This window comes from Camarhynchus parvulus, chromosome 12 (assembly GCF_901933205.1).
Source record: "Camarhynchus parvulus chromosome 12, STF_HiC, whole genome shotgun sequence".
In the NCBI taxonomy this organism is placed as follows: domain Eukaryota; kingdom Metazoa; phylum Chordata; class Aves; order Passeriformes; family Thraupidae; genus Camarhynchus; species Camarhynchus parvulus.
This window is the reverse complement of record NC_044582.1, coordinates 16,912,963-16,938,073: the sequence shown is the minus strand read 5'-3', so window position 1 is coordinate 16,938,073 and position 25,111 is coordinate 16,912,963. Positions and strand designations below refer to the sequence as shown.

General features: G+C 42.2%; 1 protein-coding gene across 2 annotated transcripts in view; it reads left to right on the top strand.

The window, feature by feature from the left end:
• PDZRN3 (PDZ domain containing ring finger 3) overlaps window positions 1–24,894 on the top strand; it is a 129,704-nt gene extending 104,810 nt beyond the window's left edge. For both annotated transcript variants that reach the window (XM_030956917.1, XM_030956918.1), the window contains 7 exons: window positions 8,932–9,173; window positions 11,824–11,911; window positions 19,006–19,104; window positions 19,655–19,717; window positions 20,286–20,387; window positions 21,459–21,575; window positions 22,469–24,894. In XM_030956917.1, coding sequence (XP_030812777.1) covers window positions 8,932–9,173; window positions 11,824–11,911; window positions 19,006–19,104; window positions 19,655–19,717; window positions 20,286–20,387; window positions 21,459–21,575; window positions 22,469–24,010 — 2,253 coding nt within the window. In that variant the 3' untranslated portion in view covers window positions 24,011–24,894. The remainder of the gene's footprint in view (window positions 1–8,931; window positions 9,174–11,823; window positions 11,912–19,005; window positions 19,105–19,654; window positions 19,718–20,285; window positions 20,388–21,458; window positions 21,576–22,468) is intronic.
• The last annotated feature ends 217 nt before the right edge of the window (window positions 24,895–25,111 follow it).

Here is a 25,111-nt window from a genome sequence, read left to right as displayed (position 1 = left end):
ACATCTGTTTAATGCTACGAAGCAGGTGGCAGAAGTCACAAGGGAGAAGGCACCAGGGACAATCACTCTGTGCTCTACTGTCACCTGTCAGACATGGGCTGGGAAAAAAGGAAACATATGGAGTAATGAAAAAGTGCAGATTCAATACATGTGTTTTGTTGTTCTTCCATTAATAATGGAAGAAGAAGATCAGGCTTTATTTTCACTGGGACAGGACAACGCTGCAGTTACATGAACACTGGATTGGTCCTTGCAGAGATTTGGTGGGTAAAGGGAAACAGATCCAACTGGAACTTGGGCACAAGTCAGGGATTTCACAGGAGAGGGGCAGAATAAATAATATCAAATATACATAAACTTTAAATATTACAATACTCACTAATTCAAGCAGTGACAACTGAAGAAAAACTTACTAATATGGAATATCTTCAGGCAAAAATCCAGATGCCACCATCCAGAATCAGGGCACTGTTTTCTTCCTTGTGTCCATCCAGGGATAATCCTGGGTAGGGACACAGAGGTGATTGGACATGCTGTCCACTGGCATAGGAACTGGGCACTGATAGATCAAAATTATCCCAAATAATAACAAAAACTACAAACAGAAGTGCAGCAAGAGGGTTTTTTTGCAACTTCAAACCAATATTCTGTACATTCTTGCAAAGTGAAAACTGAAGAGGATTTTAGAGAAAGCAATCATTCATATGTTGGAAGATCACAGCTGATAAGAACTTTTAAATTTGGCTGAGGTGCTTCGGAGTTCAGCAGAAGCTCTTGTGTCTGACCTGATAAATCTGTGTAACTGCCATCAGTTTTAGCCAAAAGCAAAGGAAAATGAAGGTGTTTTTGTCAATGTCACACTGTGAGAACTCATGGCCATGGCAGCACGGAGGGAGGAGGTGGTGGGACTCCCCTCTGAGGTTTGTGTTCTTCAGCTCTGCCTGTGGAAGGCCCAAGGTGACAAAGCTCCCGAAGCAGCAGGGCTGAGAAACCCTCTGGGATCTGTCACTGGGCTCCCACAGAGCAGCACCAGGTGTTCTTTCCATCTTTTCTTGGAACCAGCTTCAATAACCCTCCTCAACACGGGTGATCTTCAGAGCTGTCCAGAATTGCTCTTCTCCTGTCCTGCATCAATTTGTGGAAGAGGGGAGGGAGTGGGAAGATGGATTTAAAAGCTACTAACAATGAAAACGGGGCGCTGGGAATCAGAATGATCCTAAACACAGTGCCTGGGTGGTGGGATGGGAGGTCTGAGTTGTGCTGTGCCCTCCTGTGACCTCTGGCAGATCACTCACTTGTTCTGTGTTTCATCTTCTGTAGAGATCCCTTTGTCTGTTTGCCCTGAGCAGGTCTCCAGAGGCAGCCCTGCCTTTGCTGTGTGCTTGCACAGTCTGATATGCTGCTGGAATGATGTCAGTGCTGTTTGAAGTGCTGGTCTGTACACCAGAAACTTGTACTACTCTGATTTTAATTGAGGTGTGGTGTTAAATACTGCCTTGCCAAACTGTCAGTGCTGGAAGGCCACAGCAGGGGAAAGCTCCCTCCAAATCTTTGTCTTTGACCATTCCCTTTTTCTGTGGGGGAAAGGTGCTGCTCTACAGGGGCCTTGGGTCTGAATCAGAACAAGAATTGTTTCTTATGCTGCTCAAATTCAGCTTGAATCCACATAACATTGCACCCTCAGCTGAAAGGGTTTTAACTTTTTCATGCTCTTCACTCTCGTTTTGTGTTATTTTAAACGTAAATATAGAATACACAGCTTTTTAAAAGCTGTCACTGATAAAAATCTGTCGTTTGCTGTGCTAGATGAACACACAGACATGGGTTTTGCCCCTTGGGAAAAGCACATGGTGGGAAGGGCAAGAGCATTTCCCAAGGAGCTACACTGGAGGTGCCGTGCTGGAGGTGGACAAAGCAGAGGATGTGAGAAAACGGATGATTACACTTGCTGAATCCAGTCATTAGTAATTCATGGTTATTTATGGCTCATTTGTAGCGATGCCATTGATTGGCCCCCTCTGGGCTGCAGAAATGGCAGAGAGAGGCATTGAAAGGGGAGGCCTGTAAACTTTGGCTGTGCTCTAGGTGGACCTGGGTTATTAAGCCACGAAAAGATGCACAAAAGATCGCTTGAAAAAATAAGGAAAAGCATTTCTGCCCTGATGTGAAGTCATTTAACACGATTAATGCATATTTAAGAGAAAAAGAGCTCCAAGTAAACTTTGCTTCTAGTGGAATCCACGAGTCTCAGAAGCCCCAGCACTGCTCTGTGTTTTCACTGATTGTTTTCATCATAAAATCCCCTGTGGTTTTATTTGGAGTAGTGATCCACAGGAGCAGAGCCTGAGAACCCAACCAAGAGCATCTTAGTATGCTACAGGCACCCCTGGCACTGCCTTGGTAATACCTAAATGTGCTAATTACTAGCAAAATTAAAATTCCTTTATTTCCAGGCTCTTTTTCCCAAGATTTTCCATTTGCAAGTTAACAGTTTGGAGGACAAATGTATTCTGTGCTCTCAAGGAAAAGAATTTTTCCTTGGTCTGAACTGTTTTGTCATGGATGGCTCACGAGGCAGAAGGGAAATGCACACACATGGAAACAGTCTATTACTAAACAATATAATTCTGGGGTTTTCAAAAGGAGGGAGACTGTACATATGAGGGAAATAAAAGAGGGATTAGATGGATCTGCAAGAAGAATTAACCTGTATTTTGAACCTTTTTTCTCCAATTCCTGAGGAAATGGAGGCTTATAAAATAGGCTTTTTGCTGCTCTTGCTTCTATAAAAATCTTTAAAGTTATGCTGCTTTTTCTTAGTATGCAGACTCCTTAAGAACTTGCTAAAGGAGTGAATCAGACCATAAAGAGCATTTTAAATGGAGCACAGGCATCTGTAGTCTAACAGAACTAGCATTTTTATAGTGCACTTCCCAAGGATTTGCATGAATTTCTACAAAGAAAAGCTGCTTACTCATTCTTAGGCAAAAAAGTTTTTTTCTCTGTGACATTTGTGAGGCACAGAAGAGCCAACAAGCTGTACAATGCATACAAATGTTTGTCATGCATGGCATTAAACCCACAGAAATCAGCCTAAATTAATGGGAAAAAAATAATTTACTGAAACTCCTCTGGTTTCTGCTGTGTGCTCCCCAACATCCAGAAAACAATGTCACGCACTATTGCTGCAAAAATAAAATACAAAATAATTATAACTAAACTGTTCTGCACAGGGATTTAGTGGCTTTCTCAACCTTTCAGTAACTTCTTCCACCAGTGCCTAAAGTCATTTCATCTGTGCTGTTGTAAATGATGTTTGCTCATGGTTGAGTGCTGAACTCCTCCATGCCCTGAGCACCCTCCCCTCCTTCTCTCCTGGAGCCCTTTGCTGTCCCAGCCCTGTCCCAGTGTCCCCTCACAGGGCTCCTGTGTGTGCCCCTGCCCCTGTGGGAAACGGGGAACGAGCTCCAGGAACATCCTTGTGCAGAGATGTGTTAATTCTGCGTGTTAATTCTGCTCTCACAAGAAAGCAGAAACCACCCCTGCTGGGCTTTCCATAAGCTCTGTGCCAGAAGGAAGAGAAAATCAGAATTGGTGGCAACCAGGAGGAATTTTGTCCACTTGTAAACAAGTGACGTATTTTGATATACCTGAAGGCCTCTAATTTATGTCTATTTAAAATTGGCAATTAATTAGCCTTCTCTTCCCACCCAGAGAAGCAAAGCTTGTAAATCACTTACCTTGCTCAATAATTAAAGAGCAGCTATTGATAAAATGACATTTATGTAACAGCACAGCCGTGTCCTATCCTGCCTCGTACCTCAAGCAAAAGTAAGGATGTGTTTTCTAGTAACAGAGAACAATTCTGTCATCCCAGCCTTGGCTGCAGATTCCCTTTGCCTTGCACAGGAGGTGCAGCCTCGTCCTCGCAGTGGGAAGGCTGGAAGGCTCCAGCCTCTGCACCCTGTGCCAATTCTGGCCTCAGGAAATTAGCATCTAAACAGTGGCACTTGGCTCAGGAACCTCTCAGCAGAACAATGGTTAAAGAAAAAGCACATCTACAAATATAAAAACGTGAGAAAATCGGTCCTTGTGAAAGGTATTTCACTGTGACATATCTGGAATTAATAGAAGGAGGGGATTTCAACAGGAGGGATGCCAAATGCCTTGCACAGCTCCAGCAGAGAGAAGCCAATGTAGATCCAACCCCTTACACACTCACAGCACTGGAAAATTATATGGAAAGCCATCTCCTAGTGAGGTAGAGCAGATTCTTCAAAAGCCCAAAAAGATATGAGGGATTTTCCTGTTGTTTTTTTTCTTTTCTTTTCTCCTTGTTGAGAACATCACTGCTCACAAATCATCACTGATTTATTTGTTTTTCTATTTAATATGTAGCTACCAACAGAGAGAGATTTGAAAGCAGACTCAGGAAGGCACTTGGGTCTCACCAACCCTACACCCCCCAAGATCCATTTTACCCTTTTATCTCCAAGGTAGCACTCCAACATTTCCAGCCGTTTTCATGGCTCTGAGGGGTTTGATCTCCAGCTACACCCACATATTTGCTGTATTCACACCTCCTAAGCTGTCATGGGATGTTCCTCAGCAATTCCACCTGATGTTTAGGGTTCCTCAGTGAAGTTCTGCTGCTTCCATCTGGGGACTGATACAGCATGTTAGACTTTTTTTCATTCCTCTTTTCAGTAATTCCTGTTTATTTTTCTGACCATTTGTTCCTTGGGTATAGGAATGAATGAGAGCTCCCTGATCAAAATGAGAGTTGAAGATATTGTTTCCTTCTCTTTGTTTGCTGGGTCACCTGTTTGGACTTGTGCCATGGTTTCCTCTGTTCTGCCTTTGGCCATCGTCTCTCTTTTTCTCAATTACAAATATACATCACTTCCACCTGCACTGACCATGGCAGCATTTTCCCTTCCATTATCTCAGTTTGGCCATGGAATGCTGGTGGCACTCTCAGCTTCTCTTGATTTGCTGTTAAAGTCCTCTCTCAGTCAGAGCCTGAGCTGGGGCACTGCAAAAGCAAAACACCCCTTGACTCCAGTGAGCATCAAAGCCAGCTCAAGTGACTCTTTTATTTTCATTCCAAGTGTTAAAACTTCCAGGAGACACAGACCTCCCAGACAGGATTATGCAATCTTTATCTGTAGATTTCTTGCTGCCTCTGTAGATTTCTTGGTCCTCTCTCCAGCCTACTTCAGTACAGATCATATACTACATACCACAGAATAAAATACTGTAAATGCTATTTTATTTCATAATCATCATGTAGCTTCTATTAAAAAAAAATCAATTCAAGCATGCCTTCCTTATTCACTGGCTGCTGTTAATACAGAGTATTTGTGTCCCTGCCTCATGCAGTGCTAAACCCACTCTGGCTGCACCACAAATTTCACCCAAGTCCATTCAGCTCTGTTTAACTCCAGTCACTGCATTTTATCTACAGCTTTCTCCATATTCAGTATATTCCCAATGCTAAGAAGGTCCAAAAGCTAAGCATTTCACCCTTGCAGACAAGTTAATTTATCCATCCTTTGTGCCATGAAAGATCCCATTGTCTCTGTCACATGGCATGTTCCTCAGAAATTATGCATATTTGTCGTTTTTGGCAGTCTTCTGAAGCGTTCATGTGCATGGATTTATTTTTTCTTCTGTGTTATTTCAGATGTAACTGTTTATAAGGAAAAAAATTGCTGAGCACAATTTAGTAGCATTAGGAATAAAGTCTAGGAATATAAAACCCCCTTTTTTAAACAAAGCAAATCTGTACAGATTTATTTATTTATTTATTTATTTATTTATTTATTTATTTATTTATTTTATTATGTATTTGTTGGCTTTTAAGCACTAGGAATAATTATTTGTTAATTGTAACAAATTTTCCAGATAGAAATTAAGCATATGAGTATCACCTATTTGCTAGACTCAGGATTAGCCACAAGTAGTGACTCAACACAGACACCAGAAATCAGGCCATTGAGATCATCCCAGTATATTTCTCTTCTGCATCATTTGTGTGCTGCTAAAAATAAAATACCAATACCTGCTACTTTTTCCAGACTAAAAAGCAATTCATCTCTGTTATGCATAAGCAGACTGGGGAATTACTGCTTTTTATTATCCAAATATTTAGCACTGCCATCCTTATTTCCCTGTAATGGAAAATTATATTGGTGTGCTGAGATGGGAAATGCTTTAAAAAAAAGTAATTACAAACTATTCACTGCTCAGTATTTACCACATATTATGGCACTTGTTGCAGGTTTTTTTAGAAACCAGATTCAGAAATGTAATTCCCTGCTGTAAAGCACTTTTAAGTGTATTTTTGTGTCACTGTGTATTCTTTCATCATTTGTTAGGGCAGTTCTGACCACGTCTCATAGATCTGCATCACCACAGTGGCCAAGGCTGCTGCTCAGAGCAGGAACCTGCAGAGCTGAAAGGATTCCACTCAGCTGGGGTTTAGGAATCACCTCCTGTAAGGGATCCACAGACTGACCCCAAAGCCATTCATCATGTGGACAGCTACTGTCCAGAGGATTGTTTGCCTAACAAATGTGGGTGCTGCCGCAGCTCACAGAAATATTAACTTTTAAAGACAAAATCCCCAACCATATCTTTGGAGTGGGTTAAGAAGCCCATAATAACAGCAGCACAGTGACTTATGCTTCCATTTCACTGCAATCATTGCCATCCTATCAAGCCCATCCTTTAAAATTGTATACACATCAAATACAGTTCTGTAGAGTTATCAGTTGTAGAGTTATCAGTTGTAGAGTTAGCAATTTACCCACTGGAAGCTGAATGCCAGAAAGTCACAAACCTTTTCTACACAAGGTCCCTCTGCAGCAGGAGAGGGTTTAGATTAGAATTTAGCTGCCTCATCACCCCAGTTCTAAAATCTGGTCCCATGTCCTTCTTCCTGGCTGTGCAGCACCTTTTCTTTTTCGTGGCATTATCAGCTTGCAGACAACATAGTCAGGAAACTACTTGGACATAATTCCTGTAGTAACAATTTATGACACAGTGCAGCTACTACTGCCTGTTCCCTGCATGACATCAAGCTGTCCTTGAAGTTATGATTATTTATGTAACAATTGCATAGGAGAGCACAAAGAGGATGCCAGTCCATGGATTTGCAGAAATAAAAGTGTCCTAAGGAACCTAAATTAAAATGCAGGCTTGTACTAAACTGTCTGTAATCCAGGTTCATGACAGCATTTGGGAATGAACTGGAAATCTGTCCTGTGCAGGATTTTACCAGGTTTTACTGTGAAGATGGAGAAAGGATCTTCATAAATAGTTTCCTGCTCAAGAGTTATTCTGAGCACATTTCTGACAAACATTATACACTGCAATTTAGATTCTTTTGTTTTGATTGCTTGTTGGGTTTTGTTGTACAAAAAAAAAAAAATTAGGATGCACACAGTAAAATGTGCAACGTTTAATTTGCAGCAAATAATAAAACTCAAGCCATAATCAGCATTTCCTTTTTCCAGAGAAAACATTAGGCTGAACCTAATTTTACAGCTGTACAAACTGTTTTAAAGTAATCTGCTCAATTGGGCGAGTTAATGATACTTAATTTGACCAGGCCAAACTTGACATGCTGTGCATTACTGGGAGCAATGGTGTGCAGTGCAAGTGTTTGTGTGATGTAAATGTCGTGCTAACACCTTCCCCTCTCAGCTGGCTTCACAAAAATCCCGGTGTCATCACCTCCCTAAGGCAAACCCAAGATGACAGCAGGGAGAAAGTGTTAGTTGCACAAGGTAATTCAGCAGGAATTTAGCCTTTTCAATCTATTCTGCACTCAAGTTAACCCTCTTTATATCAGGCAGGTTTTTGCCCTGGGCAATATGTTAAGTGTGGGCTAAATTCAGTTATTGTGCTGAGTAATGTTCTCATTCAGATGCCTGACTTTAATGTGACTAAATGTGGATTACAGTGTGTATTTTGTGCAGTGTGTGAATTCTCTGCTCAGGCCCCCAATTCCATGGCCTGGCACATCTCCTGTTATTTCTATCCACTACTCTAAAATTGAGTTTTTTATTGCAGTGACTGACTACTACCATCATATTTCATCTGAAAAATTGTTTATCAGACACAAACACATAGTTTTGTAATTTTGGTTTTGTTCAGCAAAAAGGCAAAGAGTCTAAAAAGCAAACCAAAACCAGAAAAACTCCAGGAGAATCAATAACTTACTGTGTTTGAACAAGGGCTGAGGGATTTCTAATCTGCAAGAAACAAATGGGGTGCTGGTTTGTACTTCACCTCAAAGAGCAAGCCCAGTAAAATCTATCAAAATAAAAGGCAGAGCAGAGGATTTGTAAAATTACTGCAGTGAAAAGGGAAAATGAGAGATGCACAAGATTGTGGGGATGGTTCCTGGCACTGGCTGCTCACACCTTGGTGATGCTAGAGAGGCTGACCTAGAACAGAGGCTGGGCAGAGTTAAAAGAATGAAGCAGGGATTTATTAAAAGACCTTCAAAGTATACACCTTGAGCAGTACAATAGCTTGGCCATGGTTCTGCCCAAGATGGACCCAAGATGGATGGTGTGTCATGAGATTTTATACTTCTATAAGTTTTGGTCCATTTCCATATTGGGGTTAATTTTCCAATTACAGCTCCAGGTGATGCAGTCCCATCCTCCCAGTTTGCTCTCCTCCGTTCCCTGTTTGCATTTTTGGGGCTGAAGCTGCAGCGGTGTCCTTGGCTCTGGGGCTGGGAAAGGATTGTTCTGTGGGACTGAGCTGTGAGGAGAACTGCTGACATTTTATGAAATTTGGAGTTCCAATGCAGTACAGAATCTGGAAAATATGAAAGTTAAACCCTGAGGCATCACTGGCATGGCTGGGAGCTGAGCCTGGGTCCCTGACAGCTTTGCTGCTCTGTCCCCACAGGTCAATGGGAAGGATTTATCCAAAGCCACCCACGAGCAGGCGGTGGAGGCGTTCAAGACAGCCAAGGAGCCCATCGTGGTGCAGGTGCTGAGGAGGGCCCCTCGTGCCAAGGCCCACGAGCCCCAGCTGGTGGATGTGGGCACCCAGACCGACATCACCTTCGAGCACATCATGGCCCTCAGCAAGATGGGCTCGCCCAGCCCGCCCGTCCCCGGCCTGGACCCCTACCTGCTGCCCGAAGAGTAAGTGATGCTTTCTCAGCCTCAGAAATCTTTGTGGAACAATCAGCCATATTGTTCCTTAATTATTAAACTGGGGTACTAGTTGTTGGTTTCTCTGGGTCTGGATTGAAGGCACTTGAGATAGTAGTTCATGTTGGGACTCAGGTGTTTATTGTTTCTGATCAGTAGAACAGTCTCACTGCTGTGAGTTCATCAGCTTTTCATCAGAAGGCACAAAATGGCCAACAATCTCTGGTTACAAGGTCTCCTAAGACTAAACTATCCAATTAAGAGCTGACACCTGGATTATTTTCCCTTTTAACCCAATAACTGATCCCAAAGAGCTGCAATGGGGACTTTTCTGGCCAATTACAAAATGCCACCCAAACCCATGGAGAAGGAGGAAGAAGAAGCACGAAGAAGAAACCCAGGACACCATCCTGTGCCCTCCACTTTCCTTCCATCCACAACACACTAAAAATCCCAAAACCTCAATTTCTCACCAAGTGATGCACCTACACTGCTCTCTATAATCTGTTTCACACTTTTGTGGATTCCAGTCTATCTTGAAGTCTGGGAAACTTTCTCCATGAATGGGGGTCAAAGTCAAGGGCTCCCCTGGGGGTCAGGGCACCCCACAGCAGACAGAGAAATATTCCCAGTGCTCTGGGTTTCCATATTTGTGTTCCATAGTGGTGTATTAGGAGTTCACAACCTCACCTCACTCTCTGGTAAACATGTTCTCCCAGAAGTAGCCAAGATTCATCCACCACTGAGCCATAACTCACAGCATTTTCATTTTTCCTACACATTAGCGGGACATTACTCACATGAGTAATGCCACTGAGTCACAACATGGCCTCATAAAGCTCATTTTTTTTGCTGGCATTTGATGGATAAAGTTATTGCATTTTGTAATTCCTCTCACTGCCTCTTTGGGTTGCTTATGTTTTAACTTTATTTTTTATGGCTGCCATAAATTGTGTAATGCTAAGAGCTGCTGCATTCTGTTCCAATGTATTAATTACTTTATTATAACCCTGCAGCACTGTTACTCGAATAAGTTATTTTCTGGGACTAAAATTACTTACCAGTGTTGTCATGGATGTTTTAGAATCAAATTTTAATTATTGTTAATGGTAATTTGATGCTTTTGTACTTACAAATACAAATGACAATTATCTCCTGGCGCACACACCCCCCGCCCTCACATGCTGTTGGAGAGGAAAACAGCTCCCCAAGGAGCCCCTGCAGATTGCCTGTCATCCTGCCATGCATCTCCACAGGGAGCAGGGAATGGAAAGGATTCTGACCCTCTCAGTTGCTGTGTGAGAGAGGCCGATCTGGTCCAGCCACAGCAATTCGTGTTTTTCGAGGTTTTGAGGTGAGAGCAGGGCTGGTGTGCACCCACCCTCCCAGGGCACCTCCCCAGACATCCCTGCCTGCCCTCCTGGGAATTGGGGTTTGGCTGCAAGCAGGCACTGATCCTGCACTGCCCCTGAGCGATTTTCAGAGCACAGAAACCTTCACACATGAGCCAGGACCTTTCAATGGCAGTGCCTGTTCCTCTCATGCCTCTCTCTGCTGGTACTCAAAGGAGATATTCCAGCACAGCCACCTATTCCCAGCCCACTCAAAATTCAAGCGCAGCAGCACGGTTTAGTGGAAATACTTGACAATAGGCTGGAGCTTTGAGCTTGCAGTGAGCAAACAGCAGGGCTTGGAGCCTGTGGAGAGAACATGATTGTTCCTAGGGCCTCAACACTGCACCTCCCAACCTCATCTGCAGTAGGGGCTTTTAGTACCAGCTGCTCTTAGAAAATGGCAAAGAGTCATTCCCGATGAATCATTTACAAAAAAAATTCTTCCCTGTAAGGATGGTGAGATCCTAGCACAGGTTGCCCAGAGAAGCTGTGGCTGTTCCATCCCTGGAAGTGTCCAAGACAGGTTGGAGCAACCTGGTCTGGTGGACGCTGCCCATGGCAGGGGTGGAATGAGATTTTCCTTAAGAAAAGGTTTGCCTTCCACCCCAAACTGTCCCATGATTTTATCATTCTGTGATTTAGGTTGCAATGTGCCTGCATTACTCCATATTGTTCCTTAATTATTAATCCCAGCTGCTGGGTCGGCAGTGCCCTCCCCATGCCAGGGCCACGCTGAGCTCTCTGGCTGTGCTGTCACCCAGCACATGAAAGCAAAGTCATTTTTTTCTAGTGTTTCCTCTCACTTCTCCCAATTCCATTCAGATCAATCTCGCCTGCCTCTAACAACTTGACTATCCTGGCCAATTAGCAGATGCTGTTACATAAATAGCCTCAGACTTGTATCTAGTTAACAGAGAATTACAGGGAGTTTACTTTCACTGCAGATAAAACAATCCAGCACAAGAAACAGTGATCACAAGAGCATTACAGTGTTCACAACTTCCAAAGTAAAGGCAGTGGAAGTGTGGGAGAGCTCAAGCAGTAAAAAGCAGCAGGCTGTCCTCCTACAATACATGGAATTTTCATTTAAAACACTTACTGGGGTAAGTGGTGTAGCTTACAGAATTAACCACATGCAGCTCCTCGGTGTGGGGGTCAGTCCATCATCTCCCCTACAAGCTTGGAATGCATTAACAAGTTCCACTGAAGTCCTGAGTGCTGTCCTAAAAAATACCTTTTTTTTCCAGCCATCCATCCGTGCATGAATACTACGACCCAAATGACTACATGGGAGGAATTCATCAAGAAATGGACCGGGATGAGTTGGAATTAGAGGTACTTAATCTGAGTAACTCTTTCATTTCCATATGCACCTCAAGGTCTTCGAATTGCATAAAGTAGAAAGACTTTCCAAAGCAGATATTTGTGATAACATTGTTCACTAGTTGCTGATACCTTTATCACCCCACTGAACTGTGAGCCAGGCACTGATGATCTTCAGCTAACATAAATAATGAAGTCATTGATTCCTTTAATTAAATTCTGTTTAAGTGTGCTGATTTAGGTTTTCTGAAAATCTGAAAGGCTCTGCTGAGTGGCAGGACCTGTTCCACATAACCAGAGTAAAAATGTGTGAGTTTCCCTTAAATATTTCCTGGCTGAGAAACAGATGTTCTTGATCATATTTTAAAGTATGTTAAGTTTACAAGACAAGGCCAGGATAGATTTGCCACTATATTAAGCTATTCCTCCCTTTTTCATTACTTAAGTGACATATGTATACATATGAAATTACAGATAATAAAAGTTGAACCAGTCACAAAGTTATGCAAGCCCTTTTCCCTGACAAATCTTTGAAAACCACTTTTGGTTTCAGTGCTTGTATATCCCATCAGAAGTTCATCTTCAGTTTTCTTATTCCTAATTTTAATAACCTGCTCCCAACCATTCAAGGTGCAGCACGGAAATTGTGGGGTTCTGCAAGATACTTAAGCAGTACTGACCCAGTGAAGTGGTTTTAATTATTTGTAATAAATAGCAAAGTATCCCAATAGTTCTAAATACAGCCAGCAATGTCTGACCCAGCTGATCCATCCAAGACTATCAGTAAGAGAATATTTTATACCCTTAACTGGCGTGCACTTCTGATTTCTTAGATCCTGGTCCTGCAAACACCTGTTTGTCACAGCAAGCGGTGCTGAGCTGCCTGAAGCTCTGCTGAAACCAGTGCAGATTTATCAACAGCTTCAGTGGGAGCAGAGTTCAGCCCTTCCATGAGCACCAGGTTGTTTCCTTCTATAAAAGTGTTTGCAGGATCAAGGACTAAAACCCCATAAAAAGTTTGCAAGCTGTTCTCAAATTCTGCGGATCTGGTAGCAATTCATCTCTGTATACAGACGTAAATCAAAGGCAGGATAAAATCAAAGTGCCAGTAAAACAAATGCTACTTAGCAGACTTCAAGGCCTTACTTTTCAAACAAGGGCCTTTTTTTCCTCTTAAATAAAAACAAATACAATATAGATTTCAGTCTCAAAGGGAAATGTAGAACAAATCAGTGTTTTCTACCAGTATCTTTCCAAAATCTACTTTTTAGGAAATCTAATATATTGTGGATAGATTCTAGTGCTTCAATTAGAAGGTCAACCAGTTGAGCTGAAAACAGTTTAAACACACACACTCCAGTAGCCAAACCTTAATATGCCTTAAACCACAACATTAATAATTGTGACATTGATATAGTACTTGATGGCAAAAGGTGATCAGCTCGGTAACACAGGCAGATGAACATTAGGAAAGTCTCTGTAGCCTAATAGTATTTCTTAAAAACCACTGAAGATTCCTGTTCAAATTGTAAAGACTGTGATCAATGGTAAGGTCAAAGTGCTAACAGGGACTCAACTGGCTGGTTGCTTTTTTGTTTGCCTTTTGATAGATACGTTTTAAAAGACCACAAAGGCACTGTTTCATTGACTGCAGCAGGAATGTCGAAAGTAAGAAAGCCATCAAGTCAGCCTTCTGGGTTTCTATGTCTATAAAATGTGCTTTGAATTTAAATCAGAAGCTCCTCATCTAAACTTTTATGGTCTATAACTGACTGGTTAGTGATTTGTAACAAGCAAACAAGACAGAAAAGGTGAAATAGCCAAGTTCGCAACGAACCTCCAATGTAAATATCCATAGGAAGGAATTTATGCTGGCAGTATTGCTGAGGTGCCAAAATTGTATTCCCGGTTTTATCTCAACATTTGTCTTAAAATTGATGACTCAGAGGTAACTGCCATATATTCTCTGCTACAAAAATAAATAAATACCATTTCTTTTCTTTTGAAGTTTCCGTGCCACAAGTAAAGAGGAACTAAATCGTGAACTCCTATTTTATTATAAATTAAAAGTGCATTCATTCTTCACGGAGGCCCAGCTAGAAGTCATTTCAGGCTCATAAAGGAAGAATAATGTCACTCCAGGATTCCCCAGCAATGTTATGCATTAATATGTTTATTCAAACAAGTCTGTCCAGCTGTCAGACACAGCCCAAGCCAGGGCTCTCTCAGTGGAACTTTCTCACATTACAAAGGAGAACATTCTACATCAAAAAGGGGCCTGTTCCCTCCCATTTGACTTTCTGTCTTCACCCTCCCCAATATGCAACTTGTGTGTAGGTCTTTCTTTCCAAGAAAAGAGCTGAACTCAACTGAATGGTTAGCTGAAAGTCAGTGAAGCTTGCAGATGAAAATTACATGAAATGTTTGCTACTGCTGAGACATTTCCCTCTGATACTCTCACTCAGTCTTGGACAGAAATTAAGCATTCTTGTCAAAAGACTGAAGGAGGAAACCAAAATCATTCAAAGAGCTTTTTGCCCACCCAGTGCACAGCTCCCAGTGTTCCCAGCTTGAAACCACAACAGCTGATCAGCCAAAGATGGACACACTGGGCACAAAAAAAGTGCCTCAAGGTCTGAAATTAATACTCCACTGCTTTTAGGAAACCACGAGCAAAAGCTGAGTACCAGGGTTTCAAGCTTTCCCCTTTGCTGCACTTTGCTACTTTGGTTGAAACTTTTCTTTCACTTCTCCAATAATCTGTTTGCAAGGGGGGTGAGAGGCGACTCTGAACATGAGAATTGGAAGGCTCCATCACAGGCACTCTGCAATTTTTATTCCATCCTGGTTTACAAAGCATTTCAAAGCATCTTTTATGTGAATATATTTCTTCTCCATGAAAACTCCTGCTCTGCAGGGAGCTGCACAGATCAGGAGCTTCTCAAGGCATTGCTGTGTCTGGGAATACAAAGAGCTGCAGCCTGAGCAGGCCTGCTTCAGGCAGTGATTGAATATGGAAAGGTTTGAAAAGCTTCACAGCTGTACTTTCTAACACAAATATTTGTGTGTTCTCTGTTTGGAACAAACGCAGAAGTGGTAAAACATTTCATCTGGCTCACAAGGCAGCACTGAGAAGTTGTCCTGCCTCAGCTCTCTGGAGGTTTCCAGCCTGGCCCCAGCCCCTCGTGCTGTGTGAGAAAGGTCTGAGTTATGGAGCTCTGCCCATCTGCCTGGCAGAGAGCCTGGCATCCTCCAAGTTATCTCACGGAGCCATCCCAAACCTCCTTTCATCAGGGTGAGAAACACTTCCCTGCAGCCTTCCCCAGCACCACTGGTGATTAAAGCTGCTCCAGCCTCTGTGGTCTGACAGAGAATCCCATCACAGAGCTGGGCTGCCACAGAAACCCCCAGGTAGAGTTCTGCTTCTCTAGGGCAGAGGATTTCGGAAAGAAAATCTGGATTATAGCCTTTTCTCCCTGGAAAAGGGAAAGGGTAGGATTATTTCCCATTTATCTGTGTTGAAAACCACTTTGATATGAAAATACAAAAGTACAAATTACTTTCTTAGGTTCAAGAAGGCATGAAGAAGATTTTCCCTCCTTCTCTAGCAGGGTCAGTTGGGAAAAAGTAGTGAGAGGGCCTTCTGCAGTATAAAAGGAAATAGTTATTTATATTTATTTATTTTCCTGACTTTCTTTTCTGTGTGTAGCCTAGCAAAAGGAAACACAAAAAAGGGGACCCTGCTGGTCAGGTAGGCAGAGGTCAGCACAGAAAATAAAAATCCACCACATTTTACAGGGAGAGGGAGAAGGACAGAGCACTTTTCATGCAAGCTGTGGGTGAGGCTTTCTGAGTGACTGAACTGTTCTTACCCACTGCTGTCATTTCACATCTCTGCTGCTCATTTCTGTCTTGTTAGAGAAAGGACTCTGATTTTTATAAATCTGCAGGCAGGCCATAATTCTAAATCAGCAGTACAATAATTCAATAACCCTCTGCAAATGAAGGATCTTCTGAGCTTATAGAGGTTAATTTACTATTATCACTTGCTCCTAATTCATTATGATGAGTGGTTGCAGGTATAATGTCACAGGGCATGTTCATTTCTTCTTGTCTTGCTGTAAATGCCAGATGGATTTCAGCAACCAGCTCTGTGAGCCCTCCTTGGCTCTGCATTTGATGAGGAGCCAATAATCTTTCAGACACTTCTCTTGCGCAGACTATTTTGAAAGAGCATCCAAATCCTCCTTTGAACATCTCTCAAAATGTCACTTTTACCTGATCTGAAGAAGCAGATTTGAATTATCTGCGAGTGTAAAAATTGTCATGGATGGAATGTTCACGTTTATCACATTAACCCAGCCCAGCACTCCCACTCTCTGCCTGCCAGCTGCTTTCAGTGCCTGCAGAGCAGCTGTGGGGTAACCCCAGTGTGCCCCTTCCGCTGCCCAGGAGTGCAGCCCCTGAGACAAAACTGTGAGAAATGGCAAGTCCTGTGGCATTGCAAACACAGGAACTCACACTTTTAAACTCCTCCAGGGCCATAGTAATTTTCCTCTGTTTAATTAATTCCTGGTACAATTACTCAAGCTGCCATAATACCTGTGCTTGCAGGTGCCAGTTTTCTGTTCTCCCCTTTCATGTATCTCTGCATTACACAGACTTGCCTCTGAATATGGAAAATAACCTTTGCTTTGAAGACTCTGGTGTTGATTCTTCAACTCCAACTGGAATTGCACACTTTTATCTCTCAAATATTTCAAACCTTTATGATTATATTAAAACTTCACTGACGCAAAGACCCACAGAAAGCAGCTGTTCCTATGTTTAAGTTCATCAAATTATCATATTTGGGTAGCATCAAATCCACTTTCTCTCTTCCTACCAAGGACTAGAGGGATTGTACTCAGGAGTAGGTCTGTCAACTAATTACTCATAAAAATTCAGGTTCTAAATACCTGCTCTATAAATTTTTTCTGCTCTAGCTTTTCTTGCTGTTTTATTTCTGTGTGGTTTTAAACAACAGATAGCTTTTTTCCTTTCAAAATATATAAATATATGTGTGTATATATATTTATACATATATAAATATTTCTATATTTATTTATAAAATATATATTTCGAAATATATATTCTTTAATTCATCAGATTATTTATTACCTTCCAGTATATCACAGGTGATAACTCAGATGGTAGAACTTAAATATGAACCTGTGCTTTATTTTTAATTATTATACCCTTTATAGTTGTACATTGTTGGAAAAACACCCATTGTTAGTAAAAACATGTGGGAAGTAAGAATGAAAATAACAGCCTGCTCCTTCTTTTCCTTCCACTCCAAGTGTTTGTAGTTATTCAGGATCTATTTAATCAATGGCCAAAGTCACCATATAGTTCTGTTTGGTTTTGTGAGGGGTTTTTAACATTATAATTTATATATTTATAAATATTTATATATTATATTACTAATATAATATAATATAATATAATATAATATAATATAATATAATATAATATAATATAATATAATATAATATAATATAATATAATATTTTTTACATTTATAAATATTATGTATTTTTATTAACATATATATTTTTTCAGTGCCAGTATGGCAAGCAGTAGAATGGGCCCCACTGGAATTTTTTTGCCACATTTTCAAATCAATATAAAAGTATTCCTGAAGATAATTAAACTTTTTTTTTGTTAAAGTATGCAGGGAATATGGGAATCGTTCTGGGTCTGAATTAGGCTCAATCCACAAATTCCCACCTCACCCGCAGTTCACTCCCAGGGTAAATGCAGGATAAACCCATTGACTTTCTGGAGGATCAGCTGAGATCAGAACAGAATCCACTTTGTCTCATCTCTCTTCTGAAGAATCTCCATCTCCTCTCTAGAAAGCTCCAAAGCTTTAGAAATGTGAAGAAAACCCCACTATTAAAGCATTGTGTTCAAACCTTCAAGTAACAAAAGAGGGGGGAAAAAAAGCACAGCAGTTCACCATGGATACTATTGATTGAAACCACTTAAATACCAGCTGAAATGTCACTGACATTTACAGCTACGCTTCTTTAGGGGAAAAAAAAAAAGAAATTACACATGTTGACAAGTAAATAACACGAGATTGCTGATCTTGGCAGCTGTCAGCCAGACACACCAATAAATTATTCATATCAGCTTGTTTTATTGTCTTGCCCCTTCCAAATGGCACAGCAAGAGAGATGCCAGAAAGAAGGAGCTGTGTTGTCAGGACTTTTCCTCTGGAATGGCAGGTCCAGGCTCAAACAGAGGGTGCACCTTAAACCCCCGGGATATCCCTCAGAGGCAAAAAGGCAGGACTGAAAAATGCCACAGGGATGGTCACCAGCCAGGAGCATCCCCCAGCCTGGGGCTATCCGCATGGATTTTACAGCCCTTCCTACCAACCAGTGTCAAACACAGAAGAAAAAAATAATAACCCTCAGGAATTCCTTGTGGAAATAAAAAGCATAGAGGAAGAACATACATTTTTAAGATGGGTTAAATGTCTCTGAGATTAACAAGACCACCATGACCTGCTGAAAGCAAACACTTGCAAGATACTGAAATGCTTATTATGTTTCTATCACCAATACCAAATGCTTTGCTGACAATATATTGATCTTCAGTCACACTTTTGAGAAATTTATTAGATGACTTCATGAAAATTATACTTTTTAAAGTAATAGAGTATTCGTTTTTTTTCTGAAAAGCCAGAGAATTACCCTGCTTATGAGGAAATATGTATCAGCTGTGACAAATATTGAAATCATACTTTATAAGTATTTTAGCCTTTGAAGTCTTAGCACTAAATGAAATATAGGTAATTTTTCTTCCTTAAGATCAATAAAAGGTCTATATTCAAAATGACTTCCTATTGATTGAAGGGTCAAAAATGTCCCAGGTATTGATTGTCTGCATATAATCACGTTTTGCTCAGTAAGTTAAACTCGTCTACAAGTGAAATCAAAAGACATCCACTATATCACTTAAGCAAAATATTTTCATTGCATTTGAAAAATTGCTTCCATCAGTCACCAGTGTCTCACTGACAATATCTTTCCTTTTTTTTTTTTTAACCTCAGGAAGTGGATTTACACAGAGTGAACAGCCAGGACAAGCTTGGCCTCACTGTCTGTTACAGAACGGATGATGAAGATGACATGGGTATTTATGTGAGTGAGGTAAGATTGAGCTGCCTTCCATAAGATACCATTTGTCTTTCAGCTGCATTGTTGGGCAGTTAAGACATTTATCCTCTGTTTGTCCCATGTTGGATAAACAGCCAAAATGCAGTAATTGGAAGAAATCTAATTATTTTCCTTTTCTCCAAACTGAGTGCAGTCCTGCTCCCACTGAAGTCAAATTTCATTATATTAACAATGTTCTATTTCAAATGATGCCTTCAGAGTATTTTCATGTATTCCCCCTTTAATTTTTATTTTTGATTATTCCTGAAACAATATAAATTGTATAAAACCCCACACACTTTTATTTGCAAACATCTGGGGCCCATTTCTCTCTCCTTGTCCCTTTCCATGAAAAAAGTAGCATTTTATACAGCAACGTTTTTTCACCGTGCAGAGCCATTTCAAATTAATTGCACCAAATTGGGGAAAGAAACTCATAATTAAATCTAAACCCTTCCATTGAAATTCACCACCCAGGAAAGAAGGGGAAGTGAATAGTGAGCTCCCAAACCTGCAGAGCCCTGCGAGTTCTCTTGTTTTGCAGATTGATCCCAACAGCATCGCGGCGAAGGACGGGCGGCTGCGGGAAGGGGATCGCATCATCCAGGTACCTGTGGGAAGTGCTCCAGGTGTCCTAAATCTCAGAATCCCAGTGTCCTAAACCCCAGAATTCCAGTGTCCTAAACCCCAGAATTCCAGTGTCCTAAGTCCCAGAATTCCAGTGTCCTAAACCCCACAACTCCCGTGTCCTAAACCCCCGAATTCCAGGTGTCCTAAACCCCAGAATTCCAGTGTCCTAAACCCCCGAATTCCAGTGTCCTAAACCCCAGAACTCCAGTGTGCTAAACTCCAGAACTCCAATGTCCTAAATCACAGAACTCCAATGTCCTGCCTTCCTCCTTGGGAAGTGCTAAACCCCAAGTGTCCTAAACCCCAGAATTCCAGTGTCCTAAATCCCAGAACTCCTTTCCTGCCCTCCTAACAAGGCTGTGCACCTGCCATGCAGGGGGTGGGACACCATCACATGTCCAAGCCACCACACTGCTCAGCACTGCTCTGCCCAAGGCTGGGGATGTGTGTGTGGATCCATCCAGCCAAGCATTCCATGGAGCTGGGCACAGCAGCAGCCAGGGGTCCCTATGAATACCCTTCATGGTGGTGTTTTTTCTTTAAAGATCAATGGCATCGAGGTGCAGAACCGAGAGGAAGCTGTGGCACTTCTCTCCAGTGAGGAGAGCAAGAATATCTCCTTGCTTGTGGCAAGACCAGAAATTCAGGTACGGTAGCAACAAAAAACCCTCACCTGAGCCTTAATTAAAACAGTTGCTGTTTTGTAGAAGGCAATTCTTTCAAATTGTTTAACCTGTTTAAATCTACCAGATCTACCTAAAACCATATTCTACACTTTGACTGCACATATATATATGTAGTCTAAAATAATGGAATTCAGTAGTCATGGTACTTACCTATATATTTTATATTAAAATTCAATTTCTAAGACATTTGGTGATTTATTTGTCCTGCAATGCTATTACAAACATCAGTGCAAGGTATTATGAATGGTTTTGAGCCAGTTTTGAAGAACATGCTGAACTCTAATTCCTATAGTTATTGATTATTCATTCATTAAAACACCTATTATTTAGCTCTTCATACACAGTCTCTTAAAGTACTTGAATACTGTCAAGAAGCCTCCTGAGCTGCAATAAAAGGTTGAACCAGATCCCTTTGTAGAGCAGGGATTAGCACAACAAAGGTGTAGAACAAACAGCCGGGAGCAGCGTTGTTTGATCTGTCTCTGCTCCTGGTGCTGGGAGAGCAGCCCTTGCCAGTGCACCTGGAGACACCGGGCCAGGATCATCACTGTCCTCTTAGCCTGGATATTTCTGATCTTTCCCGTGGGGATTATTGGGAATGGGAGTAAAAATGTCCTATATACCTCAGTCAGATTTTCCTTCTACAGTTTGATGCTGCCTCACAAGAGGCGCGTTCGAGCTTTGGGCTCTGGAGTGTTTTTATACAACTTAATCAAATTGTGCACAAACCAAAACTGCCCCAACTCTTACAAGTATTTCCACGGATCAAAAGACTGAGTTTTTTCATATGTAGAGGGCTGTTGAAGATAAAACCCTGCTCTTGGAGATGGAGGCAGCTGTGGGAGGAGGTAGCACAGTCACTACCCACACTTAGCACAAGGACAGGCTCCTTCCCAAGACACAGCAGCACTGTCACAGGAAGGAATCTCCTGAGATTTCCCAACCACTGTCCACAAAGAAAAGCAGTAATTTATGTCAGTCTTCATTCTTTTGACAATGATTGGTTTGTTTTTTCCCTCCCTTTTCACACAGCTGGATGAAGGATGGATGGATGATGACAGAAATGATTTTCTGGATGACTTGCACATGGACATGTTAGAGGAACAGCACCACCAGGCAATGCAATTTACTGCCAGCATGCTTCAGCAGGTACTGCCCTTCTGGTGTGCAGGGCTGTCAAACTTCCCACTGCACTCAATATTCAATATTGAGCTTGGCTGAATACACTTGGTGTCTCAAGTGACTCTGAGATCAAGGCAAAAGGACTTTCTGTAAAATCAAGATATTACATGGCTATCCACAGCGAGATGTTTTAAAATAGTACCTTTTAGTACCTTTTGTGCTTTGCCCCTTACAACAACAAGACCGCAATTCATGGAAATCCCTTAACACTGCAGTCATTGAGAGGAATACTGGGTGTGTGGTGGGTAGAGCAGGCAGAGAACTGATTTACAGACTCTCCTATTTGGTGTCCATGCAGAGACTGGAAACAGTCTCCCGAAACCTGGAAACCCAAATGGACAGCTCAGGCAAATTACTGAAGTAAGGTCTATACAAGGGGAAAAAGGCAAAGAAAAAGTTTTTACACTACAAATTTTATGCAGGGCTTATATTCTCCATCATTCTGCTATGATTAAAGCAGTTTCTCAATTTTTGCCTAGACTTTTTTTCCTAAAGTTTTCTAGAACTCTGCATCCTCTGTGCCATCTCCACGTTGTGAGGAGTCAGGCTCTCACGTAGGCACTGCAGGAGAACTGGATATCGTTGTGCACCTAAGTGGGAGCAGAAACATTTTGAAAATGTGACTTCTACCACTGTTGCTGCATAGGTGAAACTCACCTCAGGTTCTTCTGAATAGGACATCCACAGCAGGCTGAGGGCTTGGTCACCTTTTCTCTGAATTCTTAATAATACTCTTTCCATATAGGACACAAAAAGTGTAAAAAGTGGCAGATTAGGAGAACTATTTAAAAATAAACACCTTGAAATATTTCACGTGCTTACAATAATTTTTCTTTGTGTCCTGCTGTTTCTGTTGCTAGAAGAAGCACGAGGAGGATGGAGGCACCACAGACACAGCCACGATTTTGTCCAACCAGCACGAGAAGGACAGCGGCGTGGGGCGCACGGATGACAGCACTCGCAACGACGAGAGCTCAGAGCAGGAGAACAATGGGGACGATCACACCACCTCCTCCAACACCTTGGGGAGCCAGAAGAAGCTGACCTACAGCCACGACACCCTGGGGAGTGGGGACATGCAGTTCAGCAACGAGTCGTTCATCTCAGCTGACTGCACCGACGTCGACTTCCTCGGCATCCCCGTGGATGAGTGCGAGCGGTTCCGGGAGCTGCTGGAGCTGAAGTGCCAGGTGAAGTCTGCCAACCCCTACAGCCTGTACTACCATAACAGCACCCTGGAGACGAGCAAAAGTGACCAAGAGAGCGTGGACAGGGAGCTGGAGATGCTCAACGAGGAGCTGCGCAACATCGAGCTGGAGTGCCTGAACATCGTGCGGGCCCACAAGATGCAGCAGCTGAAGGAGCAGTACCGGGAGCCCTGGATGCTGCACAACAGCAGCTTCCGAAACTACAACACCAGCATTGATGTGCGCAGGCACGAGCTCTCGGACATCACCGAGCTGCCTGAGAAGTCTGACAAGGACAGCTCCAGTGCCTACAACACGGGCGAGAGCTGCCGGAGCACGCCGCTGACGCTGGAGATCTCCCCCGACAATTCCCTGCGCAGAACCGCCGAAGGCGTCGGCTGCCAAGGCAACGAGGGGGCAGTGGCCTATAATATCTCCCAGAAGAATTTGTTTGCTGGCTCTGAGAGCCATGAATCTAGCGCTGGTAAGTGCCACGCCTCCGCTAAAGATCCTGACCCTGGCAAGCAGCTGGAGAGCAAGGAGAGGAAAGGCAGCGATGGCAGCAAAAGCCCCACTCACAGTCAGAAGCCCTACGTGTCCCCCTACCACCACTCTCCCTACAAACACGCTCACATCCCTGCCCACGCCCAGCACTACCAGAGCTACATGCAGCTGATCCAGCAGAAATCCGCCGTGGAGTACGCCCAGAGCCAGATGAGCCTGGTGAGTATGTGCAAGGACTTGGCCTCAGGGCAGAGCGAGCCCAGGATGGAGTGGAAGGTCAAGGTCAGGAGCGACGGGACGCGCTACATCACCAAGAGGCCAGTCAGGGACAGGCTGCTGAGGGAACGGGCCATAAAGATCAAGGAGGAGCGCAGTGGGATGACCACGGATGACGATGCCATCAGTGAGATGAAGATGGGCCGGTACTGGAGCAAGGAGGAGAGGAAGCAGCACTTGGTGAAAGCCAAGGAGCAGAGGAGGCGGCGGGAGTTCATGATGCAGAGCAGGTTAGAGTGCTTGAAGGAGCAGCAAGGTGCAGAGGAGAAGAAGGAGATGAACATCATTGAACTGAGCCACAAAAAAATGATGAAGAAGAGAAATAAAAAAATATTTGACAATTGGATGACGATCCAAGAACTGCTAACCCACGGAACAAAGTCACCGGACGGCACGCGGGTGTACAATTCCTTCCTGTCAGTGACTACTGTATAATCCATCCCCAGGGCTAAATTATGTACATAAAACACTACCAGTGGGGTAGGAATCCATGCCTCGTTCAATGTGGCAAGATTTTTGTAAATAAGATACAGTCACCGAGTTTATAGTTCAAATACTGAACTCTACAGCCGTGGGTGCCAGGATCTCCATTCTGCAGTGGGGAGGAAGCTTGCCCATCTCCTTCAAAGGCAATATTAGCAGTGCTTTTTGGAGTACTGATTGTACTTTTTTACTTGTTACCTTTTACATGAAGTGTTTAAATATCAGAAATGTATTAACCATACTTACACAGGTAATTTGCTTAAACTATATTCATATTAAAAGGTACCCGTGCTTTTCTTTACCTGAAAAAAAAAAATGCAAGAAACCCACAAGTGCAACTGCACATATGTATTTTTGTTTGTGAAACCATATTTTGTGATATTATTTTGCTGTTGTTCACTTTTACACAGAGTGTTGTTTATCAATACTTAGCTCAAGGTTTAAACTCAATTAGAATCATTCTCTTGTAATATTTAACATTTATCAAACAGCAGTTTTTAGAGTTATGCTCAACATTTAAACATTTTTCTCTTTAAGGTTTCTGAAAGAAGTATAGAGGTTTCATCTGAAAAGCCTGAGGCAAAGTACACTATTATGCAGCTTTAAAGGATTTTAAAGCATGTTTGCAAATGTTGCAACCTATTGAAGAAACGTGCATGTACAGCTAATTTGTTTATATAAGACAGTTTGTGGAATTTGAAAAGCCCATGGTAGTAACTGTTTGCTTTATAGATTTGAATGTATTGAATTATAAAAGCAGTTTCATGAAATCATCATTAGCTACAAATGTTAACAAGTAAAATGAAGTAAAATAAATTATTGTTTTATATTTCAAACTACTTTAAATTCTTTTTATTCCCTTCTGGTTTCACCACCTAGAATATTATTTTATGGAGTGTAGCTCCTGTGCTGCAGAAATGCCTGGACAGCCACTGGAGCAAAACCTGAGGGAAAAATTGGCATCCTGACTTTGGGGGGAATTTGGATTGGGGTTTTCTTGAGGGAAGAGTCAAGGGAGAAGCACAAGGAATACCAAGAGTAGAATCAAACAAT